General features: G+C 33.8%; 1 protein-coding gene and 1 long non-coding RNA gene across 3 annotated transcripts in view; one reads left to right on the forward strand and one right to left on the reverse strand.

The window, feature by feature from the left end:
• Positions 1 to 22,270, forward strand: part of LOC143236627 (SCY1-like protein 2) — a 96,782-nt gene extending 74,512 nt beyond the window's left edge. The window contains exons 8-18 of the mRNA XM_076474970.1: positions 3,162 to 3,287; positions 3,721 to 3,897; positions 5,327 to 5,449; positions 5,816 to 5,929; positions 6,540 to 6,672; positions 7,820 to 7,938; positions 8,565 to 8,668; positions 9,406 to 9,527; positions 13,420 to 13,634; positions 15,120 to 15,272; positions 16,650 to 22,270. Of these exons, the coding sequence (XP_076331085.1) occupies positions 3,162 to 3,287; positions 3,721 to 3,897; positions 5,327 to 5,449; positions 5,816 to 5,929; positions 6,540 to 6,672; positions 7,820 to 7,938; positions 8,565 to 8,668; positions 9,406 to 9,527; positions 13,420 to 13,634; positions 15,120 to 15,272; positions 16,650 to 16,673 (1,410 nt within the window). The 3' untranslated portion in view covers positions 16,674 to 22,270. The remainder of the gene's footprint in view (positions 1 to 3,161; positions 3,288 to 3,720; positions 3,898 to 5,326; positions 5,450 to 5,815; positions 5,930 to 6,539; positions 6,673 to 7,819; positions 7,939 to 8,564; positions 8,669 to 9,405; positions 9,528 to 13,419; positions 13,635 to 15,119; positions 15,273 to 16,649) is intronic.
• Positions 1 to 26,504, reverse strand: part of LOC143236629 (uncharacterized) — a 36,208-nt gene that overhangs the window by 3,140 nt on the left and 6,564 nt on the right. Inside the window, exons 2-3 of one of the 2 annotated variants that reach the window (XR_013019630.1) lie at positions 13,385 to 13,568; positions 3,634 to 3,905 (exon numbers count right to left, since the gene is read on the reverse strand). This is a non-coding gene — a long non-coding RNA (uncharacterized LOC143236629). Of the gene's footprint in view, positions 1 to 3,373; positions 3,906 to 13,384; positions 13,569 to 26,504 lie in introns of those variants that run through there. The other variant, XR_013019629.1, reaches the window with a different exon arrangement.

Consider the following 26,504-nt stretch of genomic DNA (forward strand, 5'->3'; position numbering starts at 1 on the left):
CAAACCCTGTTTATTGTCAGGTGATTATTTATTTTTCTGGGCTTTATACAATTGCTGAGATTTTTGGCGAAAAGAAGTCTATTTTTTTGGAACAAATTAAATTGAAAAATCTCAAGATTGTAAGCTAAATCGTTTATAATTTAAAAGGAGTTGCGTGACATCTTTTTAGCGCTGTACGTTTATATTTTACCTGTTTGTTTTATAGAGGGCGCTACGTTCTCTTCTGTATAAACTCTGCCTGAATTAGGTACGGCAGATCGTATTACGTTGAACTATAAACATTTCCAAGTTGAGAAAGCGCGAACGTGACAAAAGACGATGATAAAAAAAGGCTTAACGTCTCTTTAATAAGGCCTTATGTCGGGTTGAATTTAAAAGTAAAATTGGAAATGTTGACGTTTACAAAAACTGATTATGCAAAACGCACAAACTTAGATTGAAATTATTGTATACTTTCAAAGATTTTCTCACAAGAAGTAGTAAAGAACTACATTTACCATTTATTCAGTGCGAGTACCATCTGTGGTGTAATGATTAGAATCTCTTTCTTTGAGCGTAAAGTTACATGAGTGCTATCTGCGTTAGTCGGCCCCAATTTAACACTAAAAAAAATTAAGGGAATGTAGATTTCCACTAGTTCCGTTTGATTTGAATTTCGCACAGAGCTACACGAGGGCTATCTGCGCTAGCAGTCCATAATTTAGTAGTGAAAAACTAGAGAGAAGGTAGCTAGTCATCACATCTTACCGCCAACTCTTTCACCAACGAATAGTGGGATTTAGCATACATTATAACGATCCAACAGATGAAAAGGTGAGCATGTTTTACGAGTGACCCATCCTAACTATCTGGACCTGCCCAGCCAATGTTAAAGAAACACTTTGAAACTGGGATATTACATTATGTGTCTTAGTTCTATTATTGATCTCAAGGATTTAATTACAAACTATATGTATCTCTATGCATTACATATAAATAGATTTCTATGGGTCTTAATTTTGCTGTTAATCTCAAGAATATAATTACAAACTATATCCCTGTGTATTATATATAAAAAAATGTCTGTGGGTCTTAGTTGTGTTATCGATCTCAAGAATATAATTACAAACTATATGTATCTCTATGTATTAAAAAGTGGAATAGATGTCTGTGGGTCTTAATTTGATTATTGATCTCAATAATATCATTATAAACTATATTGTTATCTTTGTATTATTTTGGGTTTACCTTCCAACAATACTAAGGTACAAAACTTGTAAGATATTTAGTAAAGTTTGGTAGGAACATATATGTGTGGATCTGCTATCAGTAATGCTCTGGTACAAAACGTTTTACACTTTCTTTTTAAGAGGTACCCACTTAATTATCGAATATATATGTAGTTTTGAAACAGTTATACACACCTAAATAAATATATTATCCCAGAAATGGCTGTTTCAGAATTTAACGAATTTACTATTGTAAATGTATTTTAATGTTTATATGTGTTTCAGTTTGATACATGTAACGTATATTGTTAAATGTGTTTTGTGAAAACCCCTCCTGTTCTCTAAATTTCTAGAAGATTCTCGAGCGTAAGAATCAACAAGGTACGATGTATGTAAAATAATAGTAATTATCAGTATTTTTGCCAACTGAACTTTCTAAAACCTCGCCTAAATGTTTATAATACATCGACGTGCCAAGAGACAGTAATTGAATATTATTGGCTAGCAACAGTCACTATACTATAAGCCTCGGAAGATGTAAGTGAGATTAACTCTTATTAATCGGAAAACTACAAATATTTGACCCGGAACTTTTACAGATCTCGAACATAACGAACTGTTCAACTTGAAAGAATAAACTTCTGACATTAGTATTTCTACGAGAACATTAGATATCTATCTTCTTCTGTGAAAAATAAGCTTGTAAACCATGTTAGACAAACAAGAACAGAGCTAGATAGCATTCTCGTTAAGTAAAGTAATTTGCGCCTCGCAAACCTGGACCGTCGATAAAATATTCTGTTCCAGACCAGATAGAAGATTGAATATTGTTGTGAGTTTGTAAAGTTTCTTTTTGTTTTTTGGCCCGGTATGGCCAAGCGTGTTAAAGTGTGCGACTCGTAATCTGAGGGTCGCGGGTTCGCATCCCCGTCGCGCCAAACATGCTCGCCCTTTCAGCCGTGGGGGTGTTATAATGTGACAGTCAATCCCACTATTCGTTGGTAAAAGAGTAGCCCAAGAGTTGGCGGTGGGTGGTGATGACTAGTTGCCTTCCCTCTAGGCTTACACTACTAAATTACGGACGGCTAGCACAGATAGCTCTCGAGTAGCTTTGTGCGAAATTAAAAAAAGCACAAAAACAAAACTTTTTGTTTTGTTTTTTAAATGTGCGCAAAGCTACACGAGGGCTATCTGTCCCTAATTTAGCAATGTAAGACATGAGAGAAGGCAACTAGTCATCACCACCTACCGCCAACTCTTGGGCTACTCTTTTACCAACGAATAGCGGGATTGACCGAATATTATAACGCCCCCACGGCTGAAAGGGCGATCATATTTTGGTGTGACGGGGATTCGAACCCGCAACCCTCAAATTACGAGTTGAGTGCCCTAACCACCTGTAAAGGTTTTTTATACAAATAGTTATTTGTAATAATGGTTATTATAAATTGTATTTTTGTTTGTTTATTAAAATATATTTGTGTTAAGAAAGAAAATTGTGTGTATCAATCTTAATTTGTGATGACGAGAAAAATCCAATTGTAGAGAATTATATATTTAAAAACGGCTGGTATGGGTAGAGAAAGCACTAGTAGAGGAGCGAACAACGTTTTGACCTTCTTTGACCTGATATATGTGTATCAATCTTGTTGGCAGATATATAAATTTGATACATATTAACATTTAATTAACTCCTAAATAAAAATTAAAATTTTCCGGCGGTTTGAAATCATAATACTTATTATATTAATCATATTACGTTAGTACGTAATAATAAATCGGAGACTCGTCCGAGATAAAGTACAACATGTAACGCAGAAGCTTTTATATATTCAAAAAAATCGCAACATTTCTAATAACTTTTAAAACAAGCGATATGGAATTTATTTTCCTGTTTCTACAAGACTTTTAGCACTGCTTGTCATTATCTAACTCTCAATATTTCTCGTATAGATCAGGTTTTTCATGGACCCCGCTGTCCATGCCCTGCAATATCTGGATGTTATTCAAATGAAGGATTCGACCCACAAGTCCCACTTCTATCACAGTCTCAAGGGTACCCTGACCTACATACCCAAAGTAAGGATTTTTCATCATCTAAAAACTGTTAAAAAGCTTTCTTTACTCTTTGCGCTTTTCTGTAATTCTGATACCTTTTGTAGAATGTGAACCATTTGTACATAATTTTCTGTCACACACACTGTATTATGACTTTAATAAACCATATTTGGTTACGTAGTTTTTGAAGTAATGCAATCTTTTGTCTTTCCCCTAACTTAATGTAATCGTATCTGTTATGCTTTTTACAGTAATGTAGTTATTTCTGTGTTTCACCTAACGTAATGGAATTTTATCTATTGTGTGGTTTTTATAGTAATGTGGTTGTTTCTGTGTGTCACCTAACGTAATGGAATATTGTTCTTACCATCCAAGTCTGTCTTCATCTCTCTCGTTATTTAAAGTATTTAATTAAGCGTGTGGTAATATTATAGAACAAAGGTGTGTTTTCCAGAAACTGTGGTATCAGCACGTGTTACCGTCCTTGAAGTCAGAGCTACAGTCCCCCGAGGTCTTGGCTGCTGCTCTTCAACCACTGTTGTACATCATTGATTCAAGCTCCCCCGAAGAGTATCAAACTCTTATCTTACCGATGTTTCGAGGTGTTTTCAGTATGCCTAAATCTGTGCAGGTACTAACCTGTGAATAAATATACATTAAATAGAGTATAGCAAAAGGAAGTAGTAGTTTGTCAACACGTATTTCACAAAAATTAATAATTCATTTTAATAGCTCGTACCAAGTTTACTGTTAAAAGAAAGTTAAAAACTGTATTTCATTTTAGTTCCTGATTAAAGATTATATTTATGGGATAATTTTTATGTATGTTTTTCTACTACAGCATTTGGACTATGATAGTAATGTGTGTTAAGCAATTGTTGAATATTCAGTGATATTTTAATTATTATTAAACTAAGGAATCATGTTAAGCGTAACAATGCAGAACGAACTCTGTCCACCAAAGGGATTGAAAACCGAATTTTAGAGTTTGTTATAAGACCCCAAGCTTGTTGGTGAGCAACACGGGAGAGAGGTTGTAACCAAGGAAACGTAACTGTATAATGTTCGTGTATTTTAGCCATGAAGATATCGAACTTCTAAAACGATATCTCACGTCTCTTGAAACGGACAAATTGTCCCTTAAGGTTTCTTGAAGCAAACCAGTTTTTATTTTATTCTCTTTAAATAAAATTTATTCTTAGAGTTACTTGAAAGAGACTTTTTTCTTTCGGTCATTTCTAACGGACAGTTTTATTTTACAAGTTTCTTGAAACGGTCAAATACATTATGTCAGTCTCTTAAAACAGACAAATTTATTCACTAAGTCTGGCTCTCTGTACTATTTTTACTTCTTATCATTGTGATTCTCGTATATCGGTAACTCTATTAATGTTTTTCGTGTTAAAGTAAATTATTTTCAAACAAAATTTAAAGTCTAAGTTCAGCCAGTATGTCTTAGAATACTACCAAATATCAGAGACTGAAGTGAGAAAACGTTCCACAACACGAGACATCACCTGATTCCAGTAAGTTAAACACATGGGTATGTTTTATCTTGTTTTCTTCCATTGCAAAGTATCAAACAAACGCTATATGTTAGTCTCCAGCAAGCTACAGTATATACAGTATATTATGATATAATATTCAGAGGTTTATGTTATACGTATTTGTTTCATTGTGTAAATGATACTGATGATGCATAACAAATATACCTAATACAATTAAAATGTCTTTCTGTTGTTCTTATACAACTCTGTTCCATTCTATTAACATATTTACCCACCAACCTAGTTATCTTACAACTCCTGTTTATCTGAGTAAGCAATTCAGAAACAGAAAACAATTGCACGTAACTTGGAAAACTTTAAGTAACAACATCATATTGTAACAATTTCATTAAACTTAACGTATGCTTTAAGCATGTTGATTATGTGAAGTACACCTGAGAAAGGAACAGATGTTTTGTTTCTGCATCGAAACAACAGGTAGCTACTACGTCTAAAGGTTTACGCACTTTCGTAAGACGTTTTTAGTTGTTTTGTGTTTGGTATATGTTACAGGCAACCGTCACACTTCTGGAAAACCTGGATATCATAATGCGGAAAACACCAAAAAGTGACGTCAAGGGAGACGTTCTTCAGATGATGTACATTGCCTTCGACTCTACCACTCCTCAGATTCAAGTAAGTGTACTGTAGTTCATTTCACTGCTCTCAGTCAATTTGGACTTTTTTCGACTCAGCTGAGGCCATTAAAATTTATTTAATGTATAAAATGTTGAAAAAGTCAATAAGTTGTGGCTTCAGATGTTAATAATACCTAATTTAACATAATGTCACAACTTAGACATGCTTTATAAGGTAGTTCCCCTACTGTTATAGTTTTAACCTACTTTACAATGGAGTACACTTACTGCAACAAAATAAATCCTGTCCTGTGTTTTTTATGTTGTTAAACAAATATTTCTCTGTAGTTAATGTTAGATTTGACTTTATTGTGCTGTGAGTTAATGGAGAATTTCTGACAAAAAATCCCGTGTTTATCTTTAGTGTGCAGCGCTCCACGCGGTGGCCGAAGTCGCTGACCATCTAGATGAAGCCGCCGTAAGAAAACTGATATTACCAAAGACCAAACAAATCTTTGAGAACAATTCTGGTGTAAAGGTAAGGGTTTTATTATTGAGACTTATTGCTCTCCACTCTATACACACATGGTTTGCTCTCCACTCTATACACACATGGTTTGCTGTCCTCTCTATACACACATGGTTATACAAGTAAAACGTATAGCTTTATTTTATTTACTGTTGGTCACTGTATAGTTTACCCTGAACAATAGCGATAAGTTTTCCGATATTTCTTTGGTCATTGCTGCAGCTGTTAACGAGTTTTATCGTTACCAAAGTCTTTTTGCCTTATTTGGAAATAGTGGGTTCATTTAACATTTAATTCTTTATCTACGTACAACTTAACGCCCTAAATTGTAACACCTTTTCTCCAAGTCCAAGCTCATTCTATCTTGTAACACCTTTATTCGAGGTCTACCCTAACTTGCAACACATTTTCTCCGAGTCCAAGCTGACACTATGACTTGCAACACCTTTTCTCCCGGCCCAAAATAACGCCCTATATTGTAACACCTATTCTCCTGGTTCAAACTAATGCCCTGTAGTATTGTAATACCTTTTCTCCTGGTCCAAACTAATGCCCTATGTTGTAACATCTTTTTTCCTGGTCCAAACAAATGCCCTATATTGTAACACCTTTTCTCCAGGTTCAAGCTAACGCCCTAACTTGTATAGAGAAGATTATCGACAAGTTAGAAAAGCCTGATATTCTGGATGAGGTTTTGCCAATGCTTAACAAAGCCAAGCTCCAGGACCCAGCCATCTTAATGCCAGTAGTAAGTAAGTGACAAGTTCAACAAGTTTTTCTCTTTTTAATATTTTGGCCTGATGGTGATATATACGTGTTTTACCACCCTTGACATCTATTGAAGAATGCGTAAACATGTTCTTACCAAACATGCTTTCCTTCACATTAGCAACACAAGCAATAAGTAAGCTACCGTTCTAACATCTCAGGCAGTACAGCATATCACACTGTACCAACAAGAACTAGTTAACATTGCTACACTGTATCAACAAGAGCTAGTTAACATTGCTACACTGTACCAATACAAGCTAGTTATCATTGCTACACTGTAACAATACAAGCTAGTTATCATTGCTACACTGTACCAATACAGGCTAGTTATCATTGCTACACTGTACCAATACAAGCTAGTTATCATTGCTACACTGTACCAATACAGGCTAGTTATCATTGCTACACTGTACCAATACAAGCTAGTTAACATTGCTACACTATACCAACACAGGTTAGTTATCATTGCTACACTGTACCAATACAAGCTAGTTAACATTGCTACACTATACCAACACAGGTTAGTTATCATTGCTACACTATACCAACACAGGTTAGTTATCATTGCTACACTATATCAACACAGGCTAGTTATTATTGGTACACTGTAACAGCACAGGCTAGTTGACACATATTACATCCCTTTAATAACTACATATCCTGATCTGTGATTGCCCTCTATTGTTAACTGCACTCACTATAGTATCCAGGGTTACATATTATTGTAATTTAATGCACAACATCACAAACCTCCTAAATATAAGGTTTCATAAAGAACTGAGAATTAAATTATAAATCACTTTAAGGAGACCATCTATTACCAAGACCATCTTTCAGCACAAAAGTAGTGGGATGACAGTTTTGTTTTTTTCATATGTATATCAATTTCTGTGGTTTTTGAAAATACTAATAAAGACTTAGACAGGTCACGGTATTATACTGTATGATGGTTGAGAGTTCTCTACGTGTTTAATATATGTCCCGTGACTCACTATGCTAATGCGCTATTGCACGAAAATAGTCCAAATATAGTAGAGATTTCTGATAGAAGAACATTGCAACATCTGGACTAACAGTAACGTGTGAAAACCATAAGAATATTTAATATTTTATTTCTTTATAAACTAGGGATATATAAACACATGCTAGGAGACAAAAGGTATGGGCTAACTGTCAACTTACTGGCCACAAGAGTTATGCCTGCTCTTATCCCCGTAGTGGTCTGTCCAGCTCTGAAGCTTGACCAGGTAAGTTATTTGTCTATGTATGTTGCATCTGCTTTTATTTTACTAGTTTTAATCTGACTGAACATCGTGGAAAAACACAACATCTGCGTAAAACAGTTTTAATACATTAAAGGAAGGCTATTCCTCACATCAAGATTGGCTTGTTCGTCTCAGTTACTTAATAATTGCCCACAAGATTAAACTACACTGCCGATTAGATCAGTTTACTACCTACAAAGTGAAATACATAATATGTAGGAGTAACCTGAACCTTCTAAACTGGCCTAAACACGAGAAGTGTTATAAAGATTATGACCAAAAACATCTCTAATACCAAACGTACCTAATTCATGACACAATGCATACGATTCTTTATAAGTAAAGAATGTAAGGACAATATATCTATCTATATATTGTTAGGTATACTATTTACAGGGTTGAGTTTTTAAGGTAGCTTGTTTTTATCGGTATAATTCTATACCTAAAAACATCTATGTAAACATAGTAGTTATATAAAACAAATAGATTATGTATTACCATAAACTCAACTGTCCTGATAAACACAACAACTCAACTCTCTAAACATTTCTGAAACATAAAATCAGGTGCATATTATTTTCTGTCAAGCCTAAGTTTTTGTTTCCTAGTTCACTGGTCTGATGGATCTTCTTCAAGACATGCTAGAAAACGTGGCCAAAAACCAGAGAAACAAGTTGAAACTTGAAAAAATGTCTATGCCCTCATCAGATAAGTATGTTCTTTTCTTCTATAGTTTGGTGTTAAAATGTAACCCCGTGGTTAATTTTTATCTCATGACCAAAATCATATGTGATATCATTGTTTCCAGGCAGGTTGTTTACTTCTCAAAATTACGGGATGTAGTTTTTCATTTCACTCAACACATCTTGTTGTAGACTTCATTCTTAGAACAAGTCCTTCCATTCAGGCCAAATGTCACCAGTGTTTTACAGTACACCATGATGAGATTACTCAGTTATCTTACAATACGCCATGACAAGACTACTGAGTTGTTTTACAGTACACAATAATAAGGCTACTACACTGTCTTACAGTACACCATGATGAGATTACTCAGTTATCTTACAATACGCCATGACAAGACTACTGAGTTGTTTTACAGTACACAATAATAAGGCTACTACACTGTCTTACAGTACACCATGATAATACCAATGAGTTGTCTTACAGTACACCATGATAAGACTAATAAGTCATCTTACAGTACACCATCATAAGACTACTTAGTTATCTTAAAGTACACCGTTACAAGACTACTGGGTTATGCTGCAATACACTGTGACAAGACTTCTCAGTTATCTTATAATACTGTGCTATTACAGTAAGAACTACGTTCCAACATTAACAATGGAGATTCTGCTGACTTGGTTTACTAAAATACAGCACCATCAATAATTCTAGTTATGTAATTAAAGCACCGAACTCTTATTAAACTGAGGTTTTTTCCAGGCTAACTATACCCCACTCACTGGATCAAGCTACTGGTTACCCCCATAGGCCTCCGGCATTGAGACTTGAATCACGCAGAACTTCAGTAAGTATGGACGACGTGCTACGACGGACTTTGTCAGGTATGTCAAGATATGTTAAAGATAAGTCAGTACTTTTAGAATCATTATCATTCTCAACAGACTCTTCTCTTCTTGGCAGAGAAGGAGGGTGCCTTCATTGAAGTTCTATGTTAACTGTCCAATAGGCTTCTTTAACTTGGTTCTTTTCCATCCGATCTGTTTGATGTCACTGGTACATCTTTGCTGGGCGGATAGCTGCTTATGAAGCTGAACCATACATTCTTCATTTTTAACTCACCATTTTTAACCAAATAATGCTCAATGTATGTAATTACACAGATTTAAATGTCTTCAAGAGATGAGTTTTGTCTGACAGTGAATCAAAGGATTCATGGTTAGTGTCCATCGTCGTAAAAACCAAGAACTGGTTTTTATGGCTATAAGAATGACAGTCATATCCCTCTGTTCGACCAAAGTATCCCTAGTACTGACTGTATGCACTGCTGGTTAGCTCTATTTAACCTGTAAGTTGAAAAATATGACGATTGTATGCAGATAGCACTTGGTTATGTTTGTATAAATTAAAAACGAAGACAAATACAGTGTCTTCAGTTCGATATAAATGCTTAGGTTATTTTTGTTAAACTCAATACTACAACACCGACTTTCACATTGACCAACAAAATCCGATTTTGTAGACTAACTACTGAACCATGGGTGGGATGGGACAGTTTAATTGTTTTGTTTTTTTTAATTTCGCACAAAGCTACACGAGGACTCTCTGCGCTAACCGTCCCTAATTTAGTAGTGTAAGACTAGAGGGGGAAAGGCAGCTAGTCATCACCACCCACCACCAACTACTTTTTTACCAACGAATAGTATAACACCTCCACGGCTGATAGGGCGAGCATGTTTGGAGCGACGGGGATGCAAACCCACAACCCTCAGATTACGAGTCGCACGCCTTAACACGCTTGGCCATGCCGGGCCCGGACAGTTTAATAGATGTATACTATTGTTAAGTTTATACACTGCTGGCCAAAACCTTAAGACCAATGAACATAAAGAAAAATAATGCATTTTGCGTTGTTAGACTCAACCACTTATTTCAGTAGAGCTTTGAAAAAAAATAAGAAAGAAAAGTAAAAATAAAAACCTTTTTAACATTTAATAGGGAAAATATGAACACTGAAATTAGTCTAAATACTAGTTGGTCAAAAGTTTAAGACCATACTGAAATGAAGCGTTAATTGGTAAACACGTAACGAAATTTAAGTTACATCTCCTGTGTTACATTTGGTAAAAACATGACAAAGGCTAAATAATTGACAGAGTTTGAACGTGGCAGAATTGTCGAGCTGCAAAAGCAAAGTCTCTCTCAACGTGCCATCGCTGATGTGATTGGGCGTAGTAAAACTGCTGTTGCAAATTTCTTAAAAGACCATGATGGATACGGAACGAGAATTTCAAGTGGTCGGCCCAAGAATATTTCGCCGGCGTTGAGCAGGAGGATTCAACGGGCTGTCCAGCAAGACACCAGCCGATCGTCGAACCAGATTAAGGCCCTTACGGACGCAGAATGCAGCTCAAGAACACTAAGACGGCATCTACGAGAGAAAGGCTTTACAAACCATAAACGTCAATTCCAAACATTGCATGATCTTCGTGAAGCCATCTTCACCACTTGGAATACCTTTCCAGCCAGCTTTCTGCAAACGCTTATATCGATCATGCCAAAGCGAATGTTTGCAGTTATTTGCAATGACGGCTGTGCAACTCACTACTGAGATTTCTTGTTGGGCATTTCCTACCCTGTTTAGGACTTTTTTTTGTATGATCTTAAACTTTTGACCAGCTAGTATTTAGGCTTTTCATAGTATTTTCATAGTATTCACATTTTCCCTATTAAATGCAAAAAAAATTGTTGTTTTTTATTTTCCCTTTTCTTATTTTCATCTTTCGAAGCTCTACTCAAATAGGTGGTTGAGTCTAACAACGCAAAATGCATATTTTTTCTTTATGTTCATTGGCCTTAAGATTTTGGCCAGCAGTGTATAAGAAGGTAACAAAGTTATTCATGACAGTGGTCAGTACGAAACTAACAGATTGACTTTAAAGTCCAGAAACGTTGGAACAGTGTAATCACCAGATTAACCTTGTGAGGGATCAGTAAAAAAACTATCACATTGACTCTTAAAGTCCAGTAAATGTGGGCTAATGGAACAGTATGATCCAGAGATTAACCTTAGCAGTGGCCAATATAGAACTACCACATTAACCTTATTGTCCAGAACTAGGGGATTAGCTACCAAGATATTAACAAAAGTTAGTTTTGCCTCATTATGAACTTCAACAGTAAATTTAATGTGAGCATGCCTATTGTTTAAAAATACTATCGTGTTTTTTCTTAACCATAAATAATTTTAAGATATTATTATTAATACAAATAATAATACAATCCTTAAACCATGAAATGATGATTAGTTGAAATGAGAAATCAGTGATGTTTCTTGTATCATTGATATGTAAATATGAATCCAGTTAACCATGTACTGAATATTAGCTTATTTAACAAGATACAAAGTATGGTTCCAGTCAGCATATTGTCCCAGCTGATCAGATACTAAATACTTATCTGCTTAACCTAATACTTGGAAATACACAGTTAGTGGCACGATTGTATTGAATATTTATGACTTTTAATGAAACAAATAATTAGATATTAATTTTTGTAAAAGGCTAAAATTCGTGTTTCGATTGAATAATGATAAAAGGGCGTGTCTGTGTATGTGTGACCGCCATATCTCCAAGAGGAAAGAACTTAGAAACCTCAAATTTTGTAACCATACTATACTAAGTAGACCCTGAGGGTGTGCACACTGTGTTTTGTTTTATCAACACGCGTGCGTACATACTCATACGCATCTTTTTATGAGGAAAGGTAGCGAGAAACCACAAAGGAAAGAAATAGTTGCTTATATTATAAAAGAAATCACAGACAGACAGACACGCTTTTCTATTATTATAATATATAGCCTATCAAAAATAACGAAGAAAGTACCACCACTCAATATTATATAATTGAAATATGTACCCAGTCAAATTAATCAATTCTAATATAGAGAAAAGCCAGCGTGTTTTAGTAACAATACGTTCCATGAATGGCTTTTATTTCATGTTGCTTAGCAACAAAGGTATAACCTAATATTGTTGTTACTCTGTATACCGAAAATATGAAATGAAATGTATTGACAACAAAACTAGAATAATATTTGATTTCTTAATTTAGTCTCTGTTGATTAAAGAGGTTTGTTTTTATTAAAAACAATTGTGATATAACAAACAATAAATTAATTCAGAAATGATTTAAATATTATATTTAATTTACATTTTTACATTCACGATAAGCTTTATACACTTGTTAAAACTGATTTCTGACTCTTTAGCCTAATAAACAGCAAAATGATCAGAAAATATAGTTTGTAGATTAGAAACAGGTTTATATTAAATCACCTTGTTTAATGATTATTTATTCTCTATGTCTCTACGTACTATGTAGTAAAACTATCAGGGAATATAATCTGTAGATTAGAAACAGGTTTCTATTATACTACCATCTCTAATAATTATTTGTTCTCTATGTCTCTACGTATGATGTAGTAAAACTATCAGGGAATATAGTCTGTAGATTAGAAACAGGTTTGCATTATACTACCATCTCTAATAATTATTTGTTCTCTTTGTCTCTACGTATGATGTAGTAAAACTATCAGGGAATATAGTCTCTAGATTAGAAACAGGTTTGCATTATACTACCATCTCTAATAATTATTTGTTCTCTATGTCTCTACGTATGATGTAGTAAAACTATCAGGGAATATAGTCTCTAGATTAGAAACAGGTTTGTATTATACTACCATCTCTAATAATTATTTGTTTCTTATCTTCCCAGCATCTTCTTCACCAGACTCCAACCTACTAAATGTTCAGGCCAATCTCCCTGGACGACGTCATTCCGATAACACAATCCAGCCTCCAAGAATCATGGTAGCACCTTGTAGCCCAGAAAGTTCCTTCCCTCCAAGCTCAACTGCTCAAGGTCTGCAAATGAGACGACACTCTAGTGTTAGTCCCCACGATTCAAGATATCAGTTCTCAACTTCAAAGGTAAACACAGGGAAGCCAGAGATCTTGCCATCATTACCTTTAATTGTATTAATACTTCGTTATCTCATGTACTCTAATAAGAGAAACTTTAAGTTTAATTTATTCATCCCCATGATAATAATATTTCTTGTTAATCTGTATTAATCTCTGTAAGACCTATGAGAAGGATAAGTCATGTTCATCTGTTACAATTTCATATAACTGTACAAGAGAAACCTGTGTTAAATTTTTACAATCCGATATAGTTTTACAAGAGAAACTTGTGTTATTTTTTTATAATCTGATATATTTGCTTGTTTTTTTTTAATTTCGCGCAAAGCTACTCAAGGGCTATCTGCGGTAACCGTCCGTAATTTAGCAGTGTAAGAGTAGTGCGAAGGCAGCTAGTCATCACCACCCACCGCCAACTCTTGGGCTACTCTTTTACCAACGAATAATGGTATTTAATGTAACATTATAACGCTTGAAGGGGCGAGCATGTTTGGTGCGACGGAGATTCGAACCCGCGACTCTCAGATTACGAGTCAAACGCCTTAGCCCACCTGGCCATGCCGGGCCTAATCTGATATAGTTTTACAAGAGGAACTTGTGTTAATGTTTTATAATTTGATATAGTTTTATAAGAGGAACCTGTGTAAATCTTTTATAATTCAATATAGTTTTACAAGTGGAACTTGTGTTAATCTATTATAGTTTGATACAGTTTTACAAGAGGAACCTGTGTAAATCTTTTATAATTCAATATAGTTTTACAAGTGGAATCTGTGTTAATCTATTATAATTTGATATAGTTTTACAAGTGGAACTTGTGTTAATCTATTATAATTTGATATAGTTTTACAAGTGGAACTTGTGTTAATCTATTATAATCTGATACAGTTTTACAAGTGGAACTTGTGTTAATCTATTATAATCTGATACAGTTTTGCAAGAGGAACGTGTGTTAATAGGTATTTTCCTTATTAGTTTATTTGTATCGTATAGTTTCATACGTTCTCTTCTCTTAATACCTATTTTCACAGGAAGAGAAACCTGTTGTGTTTTTTTCAATTATTCCATTATTTTAAATTACACTTAAATAGTAACAACTGGGGAAAACGCGATTCTGATATAACTATCCTGACTGGCACACACTCCATCATTCTTCTACGAATACTTCTTAACAAATATATCTATTATGGCAGACACACTCCGAACTGTGTAGATGTATCTGCTATGACAGATATATATACCTCGTTTTCCTTTTACAACTACTTTTTTTATCGACATAAAACTATGAACTTGTGAAATTCTTAAAACAATACGGCTTTCACTTCGATCATTTGCGTCTACTTGTCGACAGTTTAAAACTACTTATTTGAACAATATTTTACGAATTTGCAATGTTAGAATATTAATTTATAGTATAAGGTAATTTACAAATTAATTATTGTATTGTGTAAGTAAATTTAACCTAGATATTAATGATTTTATTGTTTTCACTAGTTGAACTTCAATATAGGAGCAGATTTCTTCAGTAGCAGTAGACCAACAGCCAGACGATATTCAGCTGTAGCTTTATACAACAGTGTAGGTGGCAGCACTTCTACATCTTCCAATCAGTCTCCTAGTTTACTGCAGCAAATAGGTTCTGGCATGGTAAGTAATTTATTTCCAGCCACTTTCAGTATTGAAGAAAATTTATTAGTAATAAAACATTTTAAACTGTAAAATTAAACAATAAAAGCTCGTTACAAAGCACAATAAAGATTTAACTGATAAACAAAAGTAACTTCACGCTCTCATTATCGTTAATTAAAACCTACATGACAAGCAGGTAGTTTTATAGAAAAAAGGCTTAACTCATTGTAATTTAAGAGTGGTATGAATATTAAACGTAAGAAGTCAATATTTCTTTTCAAAACTGTGCTTTATTTCCATCCATCCCTTTATCTCTATTTAGCAAAGAATTATTTAATTTGCAGTACAAAACTTCTGTTCATTTTATAATAAATCAATTCTCTTTGAGTATTTGGTTTATTTCAAATTGTATCGGATGGCCTGTTTCGACAGTATGTTCTACAAGTGAAAAAGTTATTTTTATGACTTACGTAACCTTTCTGTTTTGAATTAAGTTTAGGTGTACCAATACATTTTTATTGCATTTACACCTAATTTCATATACACCTTTATCACCTAAATTTGTTTATCTTTAGTGCTCGAAAGTATTGTTTTAATCGTGTTAATTCGTTCAAAAATAGGAATAAACTTACACTGGCTGGTTACATCTTATGCTTATGGTAATGTTACTTACTTTACTTCTGATTTTATTGTCGTATACTCTTTTTAATATAGTACATTTCTTAACAATAACTGATATTATCTGTATTATATGTTAATTAATGTTGACATAATAATCCAATAATTAACAATGTTTTTATGTATTTCAATCTGTTTTAAAATATCATTCTCATGGTTAAATTTCAAAGTATACAAGAGGGAGATATTTTTAAATCCGCAATTATTTCTTATAACAACTGTTAGTTGGGTTCTTTGACAGACCGTAGTTTGGATCTGTGGTACACCTCTCGATTTCGGAGCTAGGAAATGGGATTCGAATCCGTGCATCCCAACAACAACAAAAATCCTCGCACTATTAAGTTGTGGGAGCGATATAGGAGTGGCAATGAGTTTTTTAGTGTGAGTGGTGGTTACCTTTCCTCTGGTTAGTAGTTCAAAACGAGGGATGGGAGTAGATAGCTTTAATGTGTATATAACTTCCCAATAAATACAAAATACCTTTGATTCAGGTTTTTTAAAGAGTACACAAGGATCATATTTACTAGAAGGCAGCTAGTTAACAGTACTAACTGACAGTTTAATCAACTGGTGGGATATTGTCACTCTTATAACGCACCAAGAGCTCTAAAATGTGGACTGTTGTTGCTAATGTATGTTTTAAAGAAAACTAAACAGATGGTGATGTTTTCGAGTTTTAAAGATGCTTATTGTGACCGTTCATTTCCTTCGTTTTAGCAACAGTTATTTTCTGGTAAATAAAGAATTGAAGTGTCTTCAAATTGCCCTGAGAGACGAGGAAGAGAGAGTAAAAAACGAGGCTAAAGGAAGTGGTTCTGTTTATGTAGAAGTCGTGACAAGTGTGTCATCAGAAAACGAAGTTTGAGTTGGACTTCAAAATGTAGTTTATTTTCAAGAATCACTCATCCACGAATGGCTGAAGAACATAAAATTTAGATTTTGATGTTTTTATTTGTGATTAAAGTTTTGTTGTTTTCCCTGATTAACGTAAAACAACAACAGAAACGCTGAATGTTACATTTATGAAAACTTTAACTTTCTGATTAACTTGGAACGTATAGTTTTCATTAGTTTAATTCTGGACTGTATTTTAATCTGTTTAAAATTCTGAATGGAATGTTTTCAGAATATTTCATGCGAACAAGCCGACCGACGTAGCATTATTTGTTGAGTGGGATCTCTTATTACCAGCTTTCTGTATAGATTTGTTAATCACAGACCCATACAGTGCATTTTGTTGAAAACTAACAATTACGTCTAACACTATAACTAATTAAGTCAAATGTTTCTTACCCTAAAAAGTGCTAGCTCCAAACATGTCATCTTCAAATAAAAATAAATAAATTCGGTGATTGCTTAACCTTATTCTTTAAATTTGTCATAAAAATGGGCCTACTGTACTAGTACTATTATTAGGCTTAAGGCTTAGGTAAACATTACTTTTAAATGTTTTTCAAGCAGTTAAGGAAAAAGTAACATTCTAAACATTTGTACAGCGAAATCTGGAGAAATGAAAACAGTTGTCAACTCTTGTGCTTAGACCCGTATTAGAAATGACCAGGGCAGTATGATATAGGGTTAAAAGTGAAGTTTTCTTACACTCATGACAATCCCCTTTTCTCAGATCCTACATATCTCCAGTTGGAACTGTGATTGTCGTTGTGACTGAATGTTGTAACACTTTCCATGATGTTATGTACTCTGTGATATTTTGTATTATTGGCTATGTGGATAGAAAATATAAATGTAAAAATATGAGGTCTAGAATATTTGTACCAGTCGTAACGTTATCCTAGAAGGTGGTAGTAGGAGTTACTCAAATATATCGCTAAACTTATCACATATTTTAAGTATTATTACGTAGCAGAAACGACATTAAAGATTACGTTTAAACATCATAGAACTTCATTCAGGGACTAGACATGTTCCATAAAAAATAAGTAAAATGTTAAGATATGCCGGGCAGTAAATTTACAAATTCTGTGACACTTTTGGTTCCGTATCGTAGTGATATCAAACACAAACTAAAATTACAAGTAACTCAAAGTATACACAATACAACCACATTCCCACCCTAGATAGTAGCGAACGAATGAAGTTCGTGTTATCTCTGTGAGGTTTACCAATATACATCAAGAATACCATAAACATGGTAATAAAGTTTAAAAGTGTTTTAAACATTTGTTGGAAAGTTTTTGTTTTTTCCTTTGTCTATCTTTTTTAGTAATTCAAATGTTTCTCATGTTTAGATCGATTATCCTTGACAGTTTTATGGTTCTCTGATTGGTTGGTCTGGTTTTGTAATTGTTCGCATGCTCGAGCAATCAACAGGTCTAATTCCTTTCGTTTTGTGTTGTGTGTGTGTTTTCTTTTAGCAAAGCCACATTGGGCTTTCTGCTGAGTCCACCGAGGGGAATCGAACTCCTGATTTTAGCGTTGTAAATCCGAAGGCTTACCGCTGTCCCAGCGGGGTACCCTTTCGTTTTGTTAATGGTAGATTTTATTGTCAGTGTTTTGGTTGGTTAAATAAAAGTAATATCGCGCCATCTCACACTTTAAGTAAAACAAACAGAAAACAAGAACAATATGTCGTGTTCCTAATATTCTTCGTATGTGAAGAAAAATAATTAGAACCTGGGGCTTTAATCAAATATCAAAGTGAAATAAAATATTCCTTGTCAATATTTGTTAACTAAATTCCTAATTGTATTAAAATTTTCATGAGGAAAATGTTTAGGTACCTACTGGTGGTTGATATGATACCAACAAAGTAGAAATCTCCGACTGGAGACAAAGGATCGAATTTTTTTAAATGAACTCACGATATTGGTGTTGTTATTATGAATTTTATTAAATAATTTGTCAGTTATATACTCGTGTTTAGTTCAGTATAAAAAGCACTGTTGTGTTTTTCCAATCTTTACATAATGCGATAAAGCTGCTTGTAGTTTCTGTGTTTGCTGACCAGTGGCTGAGGAAGAATTTGGCGCGCCTGGGGGCAAAGGGTCCAAAGTGCGTCTCGTCCCTTTTAAATATATCAGAAGAAAACGTTTTAAATTACCATCACTAACAACCATGGTTGTTCGAAACAAAAGTGGCATTTTAGTGACACATTTCGAAAACATTACTATCACTGTGTATTGATTTACAGAGAATACAATTTAACTGATAAGTACGATTTTTTTACAAAAATAGCAAAATATTAAGAAACATTTTGCAACAAATGCCGTTTAATAAGTGTTAAGACCACATTATTCAACAGTATTTAAACAAAACAAAAACAGCTAAGTTCCTTTTCTGTGTTGTTTTCCTCAGACGGCTCTTTTAATTTTAACGGTTAATATATTTGACACTATAAAGTTCTTTATACTAGAAGGTTTTTTATCGGTTTGGTTGTGAAAAATCTGGTGATTTGAAAGTAAAAAAATCAAAGCTTAATGTAGAGAAATTATTTACTGTTAAAGTTTTCTGTCTGTTTGCTGCTACTCATTTCGCAGTACGGGTACGAATATTAATAACACTGGTTTGTTTATTACTCTATTCAGTGTTATACTTGATATAATAGTATGTATATTCTGTGATGTAAAGTTCAAAACTAAATTTAGTTAGTTATATTTAGGATAAGGCTAAACTTTATTTTTCAAAATTCAACGCCACATATCTGATACAGTGTTTTATATGGCAGTGTCGTATATTCTGTAATTCCGTACTTCCTACGTAACCAAAGTTCTATAGAAATTGAGAGAAGGTTTTAGGACTTATAGAAAAGTCTCGAATAATTTCCCGATTGCACATAACAGAAACAGGACTAGAGCTACAACAACAGAACACGTGGAATTTATGTTAATATATTGGTTTAAAATTCAGTTAAACTATTGTACTTTTAAACGTTGTTTCAACTCTTCTTTTTAAGTAAATAAATAAAAAAATTAAAGCTGGAAGAGTCTTCGACATACTTTGGACAAACGATGTAATTTTTTGTTGTTATTTGAACTGATAGATTAATTAGTTTCCAGTTTGTTTGTTTTTTCACCATAACTTGGAAAATATGTTCAGGTACATATGAGAGAATGTGACGTTACGCTGGGAGTCTCTGTTTCGATTATTTTGGGAATAACTTGTACCCGAAAAGAACTGATACTGCAAAATGTTAGGCCTTGTGAGTGTTACGACCTAAGCGTGTATTTTTCACGTTTAGCAAATAGCTTCCGTTGAGGTCAGTCTATGCAAAATGCCCATAGAAATATGCGTGTACGTGTGAATAGAAGTCTCTTACGTCTTGACATGTGGTGAAAACGTAGACGATAAATCGATCTCACTAGATGTCGCTTCTACTTAGTAGGCAACTTGCGGTTTGATCTCAGCAACGCTTCAATTACGTGTAACTCACTTTATACGTTTTTAACTTATAACAAACAAACAAAATTTCAGTAGGAATGTCTTCTGTACTTATACATAGATAAGTGACCTCTTCACATGAATCTCTTCTCGTTATCAAAGCTTAACCCTAAGGCTAATGATAATGCATGTCGTTAGAAAGCAATAAAAATATCAGTTTGACGGTGGAAATTACATGAGAGGATTATCGTAATAGTGAAAAAAAAAAAGAACAAATGAAAACTGTAGGTTTTGTTTGTTATTAAGCACTAAGTTATAGAATGGGCTATCTTTGATGTGTCCACCGCGGGTATCGGAACTTGATTTTTAGGATATAAGCCTTCACATTTATGGCTGAACCACCGTGGGGTAAAATGTTAAAGGTGCACAGGCAAGAAAGTTAGATTAATATTTCGTTGATGATGTATATTTTAGCCTAAAATACATTGTATTTATATATTTTCATTCTACCAGATGGCGTGAATATATATTTTTGTGTTAGGCCTATGCATGGTAAACTTATGGTGTATGAAACAGCTTTGTCGTGTCAGCTTATTAACTTTGACTATTTACCCTTGAAACTTGTTTAACTTCAAGAGTTACTTTGTTTTAAAAAGAAACAAATATTAATGGGTTTATAACCCACCAGTTTTGTGATTATTAACGTTGTAATGAGACGTTAATATTACATTTACAGTTACACTTAGAATAATGTTTTGTTGTTAGAGATGTTATTATGTTGTGTTTTATTGTTAAAGATGCTGTTATGTTGTGTTTCATTGTTAGAGATGTTGTTATGTTGTGTGTTATTGTTAAAGATGTTATTATGTTATGTTTAATTGTTGGGGATGTTGTTATGTTGTGCTTTATTGTTAGAGATGTGGTTATGATAGTTGTAAGATTTTAACATACCACTAGGTTATGCTGCCAAACGTCATCCTATGTTAAAGAACAATTCGTTGTTGTTAAAGGAACACTTAACATATGTCTTGAAATATAAGAGACAGTTAAACTTATTAAAATAACTGTAACAACTACAATGTTAAGTTGACACGATGTTTGGTTTCGAAACTCATAAATGTACTTCGGTTTCTTTATGTACTAGTGTCAGTAAACTTACGACGGAAATATAATTCTGAGTAAAAAATAGCTGAGGATCAGAAAACTTCTCGACAGAACTGTTATGTGACCTAAACATTTAATTTTAAGTTTGTTGTGGCTGTTCTGAATTTTATTTTAGTTTGTTGTCGCTGGAAGTCAAACAAAGTATGATTCCTGTTCACGAGCAAAACCAAGCGGGTTCTTTGAGCGACTGTTCAGTGTGGTTTCGAAATATTATTGTGGTTATTTAGTGTTAGTTTTGGTGTATTTAAGCGGCTGTTTATTGTCACTTTAGGTTTATGTCGCTTTCTACTGTTGGTTTTTACTATGTTTGAGTGGCTTTTCAGGGTTACATTCGACATATTTGGGTGGCTATTTAGAGTTGATTTCTATGTAACTTGGCTGGTTATTTAAAGTTGGTATGTTTAAATGTCTCTTTACTGCTGGCTCTGATATGCTGTTCTTAATGTGTGTGAATTCATCACTTCTTAAGATGCTGTGTTTATAGCTCGATGGGTCTAATTATGTTAAAGAAAAACTGACTGAATTAAAAACAAGTAACATTTTTACTTTCGCCAGTTTTAAAACCATTGTAATAGATGAAAAGTTTCTGATTTCCACATTTCCATAACCCTTTTCTAAAGTCCTATAGTTTTAAATTTTTATCATTATTTATGTACATAATGTGGTTCTTTTCCGCATAAACTATTAAAAGTCTGTAACCTTGTCGATTTAGGTTTCGTTTTAATTAATAGCTGTTTGTTGAGTGATGTGTGTGTAGTATAGATAATATATATTTTGTTGTTACATAAACATCGATGTCTTCATGTATATATATGTGAATGCTGGTAAATAAAGTTTCTAAGTAAACATTATTGGGTTTTTTTATGTGGTTTAATTAGATTGTGAATTAAAGTCGAAATTCTCAACCATACGTCCATGCATTTCTGTTCTATACCATATTTTATATTCAACATAACAGAATATTTACGTGATACCTCAATCACAGAACTTCAATGTAAAAATATTAAGTTTCAGAAACATTAAAGAACAGCGGTTATCAAAAACGTGATGTATGCCGTTTTCATTATCTATATCACAAATGAAATGTTCTGTTAAAATTCCAGACACCATAGTGTTTGATAAATGCCAAATTAAACACGGGCTGTTTTGTTTTCGCTCGTATGCATATTTCCAGTTCCAAAACGAGGCTTTATTGTTCTGACATCACATGTATGTCGTTTTCATTATCTATATTGCAAATGAAATGTTCTGTTAAAATTCCAGACACCATAGTTTTTGATAAATGTCCAACTATATACAGTTTTTGTTTTCGCTCGTATGCATATTTCTAGTTCCAAAATGAGGCTTTGTTGCTGTGACGTCACATAATACGGTGTTTGATAGGAAAGCGTCAGAATTAGGTACATTAACTAAGTTTAGTAATTACTTACGGATGAAAAAGATTTATTCACGCCTTCAGAATGCCTTATTGCAAAAGTAATTCCACACACACATTAAAGATTAGTCCTCCGTAGTGTAAAATATGGGTGGATGGCTGTAAAATATTTTACACCATAACGACACTGTAAAATGTGCCGTAACATTTCACAACAAGCTGGTATGTAGAACTTCCTAATGGCTTAAGGAGTTGTGATATTGTGGGATTAGACATTTGTAATGAAGCTAAGAAAAAGCATTGTTTTGATGTTTGTGATGAAGCAAAAAGCTACACAATGGGCTATCTGTGCTCTGCTCACCACGGGTATCGAAACCCGGTTTCTAGCAGCATAAGTTCGCTGACATACAAATGTGCCATTGGAGGGCAAGAGAAAGCGTTTGCATAAATTGAGGAAATGGGAAGAACACTTAAATGAACCGATTTTAATTTTTTGTGTGTGTGAATATATATTATACGAGCAAAAGTATCCGTTCCCAGTGACATGAAAAGTTCAAGGTAATCAGTCAATTAAATTTATTCGACATATTTTAATATTGTTAAATGCCTGAGCTGCTCATACTGACCACCGCTGAAAGTTGTTGTTCAGCATTTCAGTCAAGAGACACTCAGCAATAACATACGGTAAATCTACATTTTTATCTTTTCTTTCTTTCTTTGGAATTTCGCACAAAGCTACTCGAGGGCTATCTGTGCTAGCCGTCCCTAATTTAGCAGTGTAAGACTAGAGGGAAGGCAGCTAGTCATCACTACCCACCGTCAACTCTTGGGCTACTCTTTTACTAACGAAAAGTGGGTTTGACCGTAAAATTTAACGCCCCCACGGCTGGGAGGGCGAGCATGTTTGTCGCGACTCGGGCGCGAACCCGCGACCCTCAGATTACGAAGCGCACGCCTTAACGCGCTAGGCCATGCCAGGCCCACATTTTTATCATTTAAATTACTTCACATTTTTAAATGTGAATAATAGTGTGGTTAATTGCTAGTAATTTAGTGCAGAATACCCTGCTTGTTAAATAAAAGTAAACATCAGCGTTATTCATGTCCGTTCTCCCGTCATTTCAATGGTGAATGTTGAGGTTTGTCTGCGTACACAGCTTTTCAATGAGGAGACAGACGAACGCTAGGACAGACAGCAGGATTCACTATACATGAATATATAAAATAATTTATATATCGTAAAGTACAGTATATATGTATATAACTTAAGTAGGTTAAATTCTGATAAAATATCAATAAATACAAATACGCATTTTTATGTGATTGCATGTAAACATTGTTTTGGTTTAGTTCAGCTTGTTTCGACTTTCACGCAAACTACACGAGTGTTGTCTGCACTGATCATCTCAATTTAACAGTGATAGACTAGAAGAAAGGCAGCTAAACAACATAACCATATTTTGAGTTGCTCTTTTACCGACGACTAGTGGAATTGAAATAGTGAGTATGGTCAGTGATATGGATATATATATATATATATTAACAGCACTAACATATATTTATATTATTTCACTTTTATTAATCACGTCTCTGAGCAAAGTATATTTCACTCCTTGGCTTTCAATCAATCTGGGAAGTGTCTTCGTTTGATTTGTCTTCGAAATGATCAGATCTAATAGTTTCAGACTTGTTGCCTACACTTTAAAAGTGATTCAACCTGTTGTCCGTTAGTTTACATAGTTTGTAGACATTGGTGTATCCTAAATACAGGACGTGATATTGATTGTCGATAAATTAATTTAGCTTTATCGTTACGGGCGGGCAAACGTGCACAATTCATGACCTTTTACAGTGTTACATTCAAAATTAGTTACACCACTTTATTATCAATTCACGCCAATAAACAAGGTATAAAAATGTAGTTCGCAAATTATTTCTTTTGCATTATTTTAAGTTTAATTTGTTAATTAAAAAAAGTAATTTTTAAAACATTCTCAATCTTCCTTTCTCTCTGTCAGATGGGGCGTCTGTTAAAAAACTTGTAGCATCAATAATAACCGTCTATTATTTCCAATCGTATCGGTTATAAAACGTGATACAGACGCCATGACAATTCCGAGGTTAAATACTTTATTATGCTGATTAAGTGTAATAATCTTTGAGAATGATAAGTTTACTTGGTTCGTCATCTGTGTTATGTCAAAATGTTAGAGACGTCATGTATTAAGTTATTAAAAAAATAGGTTTTAATTCAACAAAATATGTTAACCCTACTTGTAAAATTTGTATTAAGTTTAAATATCGTTCTAATACTAGTCTATTTTCAGACATAAACATTATGAAGTTTAATAATCCCACTTTACAACAGCTATTTGCATATACTAAAACACTGACCGATTAGTTTAAGGAAAATTTAATACTTCAATACCGTCACATTAGGTTTATAACTGGGGGAATATGAATCACATTTCTTTTTGAGGAAAAATATTGGTAAAGAGAGATTGACGAACTATTTTGGATCAAAGCTCACAATATTTCGACGAAAGGAACAGTTACAAATGTCCATAGAAAGGAAAAACTCAAACCAAAGAGTTAACTTCTCAACCAGTATGGAGTAAATTATCTCATTCACAAAGAATTAACCTCTCAACCAATATGGAGTAATTCTCTCATCCACAAAGAGTTAACCTCTCAACCAATATGTAGTAATTCTTTCATCCACAAAGGAAGGTTGTAAATAAAAGAGAAACCTCAGCCTGAAACAGTCCAACTCGAAAACAAGTGACGTATTTACTAGAATTATTGTCACTGGAACTACATCCTTCAGAGTACCTTGAAATAACTATGGAGTTTTGCTCTTATAAGTGGGATTTAGAAAGTTTGTCAAAATGTGTGTCTTGGACTAACCTTACTTTCTGAAAACGTCTCTTTGTAATGTCGGACAGTCGGTAAGACTGGCAATGGAGGAAACATTTTATGGCAGCATTAATGTAGAAAATTATTCTTATAAAGTGTAATTAACACTCGTTTCCATTAAACTCCATTGTTGCAAGACTAAAAATGTTTCCATTATCAATCAGTACACTTATAATAGGTTCTGTTAAGAGTAAATGATTGTGAAATGAATATTGTCTGTACCATCTTTGTGGAAAGAAAGAGTTTATGTTTTGAAAGAAAAGCTTCATGTATTTAACGTTCAAACTTATCAAACTAGAATTTCTTTCTAAAGTATCCAAATTCATGTACTTTTCTGTTGATTTTAGATATCCATTTCTATTGCTTTTAACAAGTATCTCAGGTTTATGTGACTGGAAAATTGTCCTTTTAGGGATGAATGAAGCAATACCATGTTATATCAGTCTCGTACTGTTGCAAGTATTTAGTATGATGTATCAGTCTTGTCCTATTACAACTGCTTAGTATGCTAAATCAGTCTTTTCCTATTACAGCTATTTACTGTACTGTATCAGTCTTGTCTTATTACAACTATTTAGTATGTGGTATCAGTCTTGTACTACTACAAATATTTAGTATGCTTTGCTAGGGTAAATTGTGAATTATGTTCAGTGTGTGTGTTTCTTCTAGCAAAGCCACATTGTGTTATCTGTGTTCATCGAGGGGAATCAAACCCATACTTTTAGAGCTGTAAATCCAAAGAGTTACTATTGTGTCACCGGACAGAAGGGACAGTAATA

Source organism: Tachypleus tridentatus, chromosome 13 (genome assembly GCF_004210375.1).
Source record: "Tachypleus tridentatus isolate NWPU-2018 chromosome 13, ASM421037v1, whole genome shotgun sequence".
NCBI lineage: Eukaryota > Metazoa > Arthropoda > Merostomata > Xiphosura > Limulidae > Tachypleus > Tachypleus tridentatus.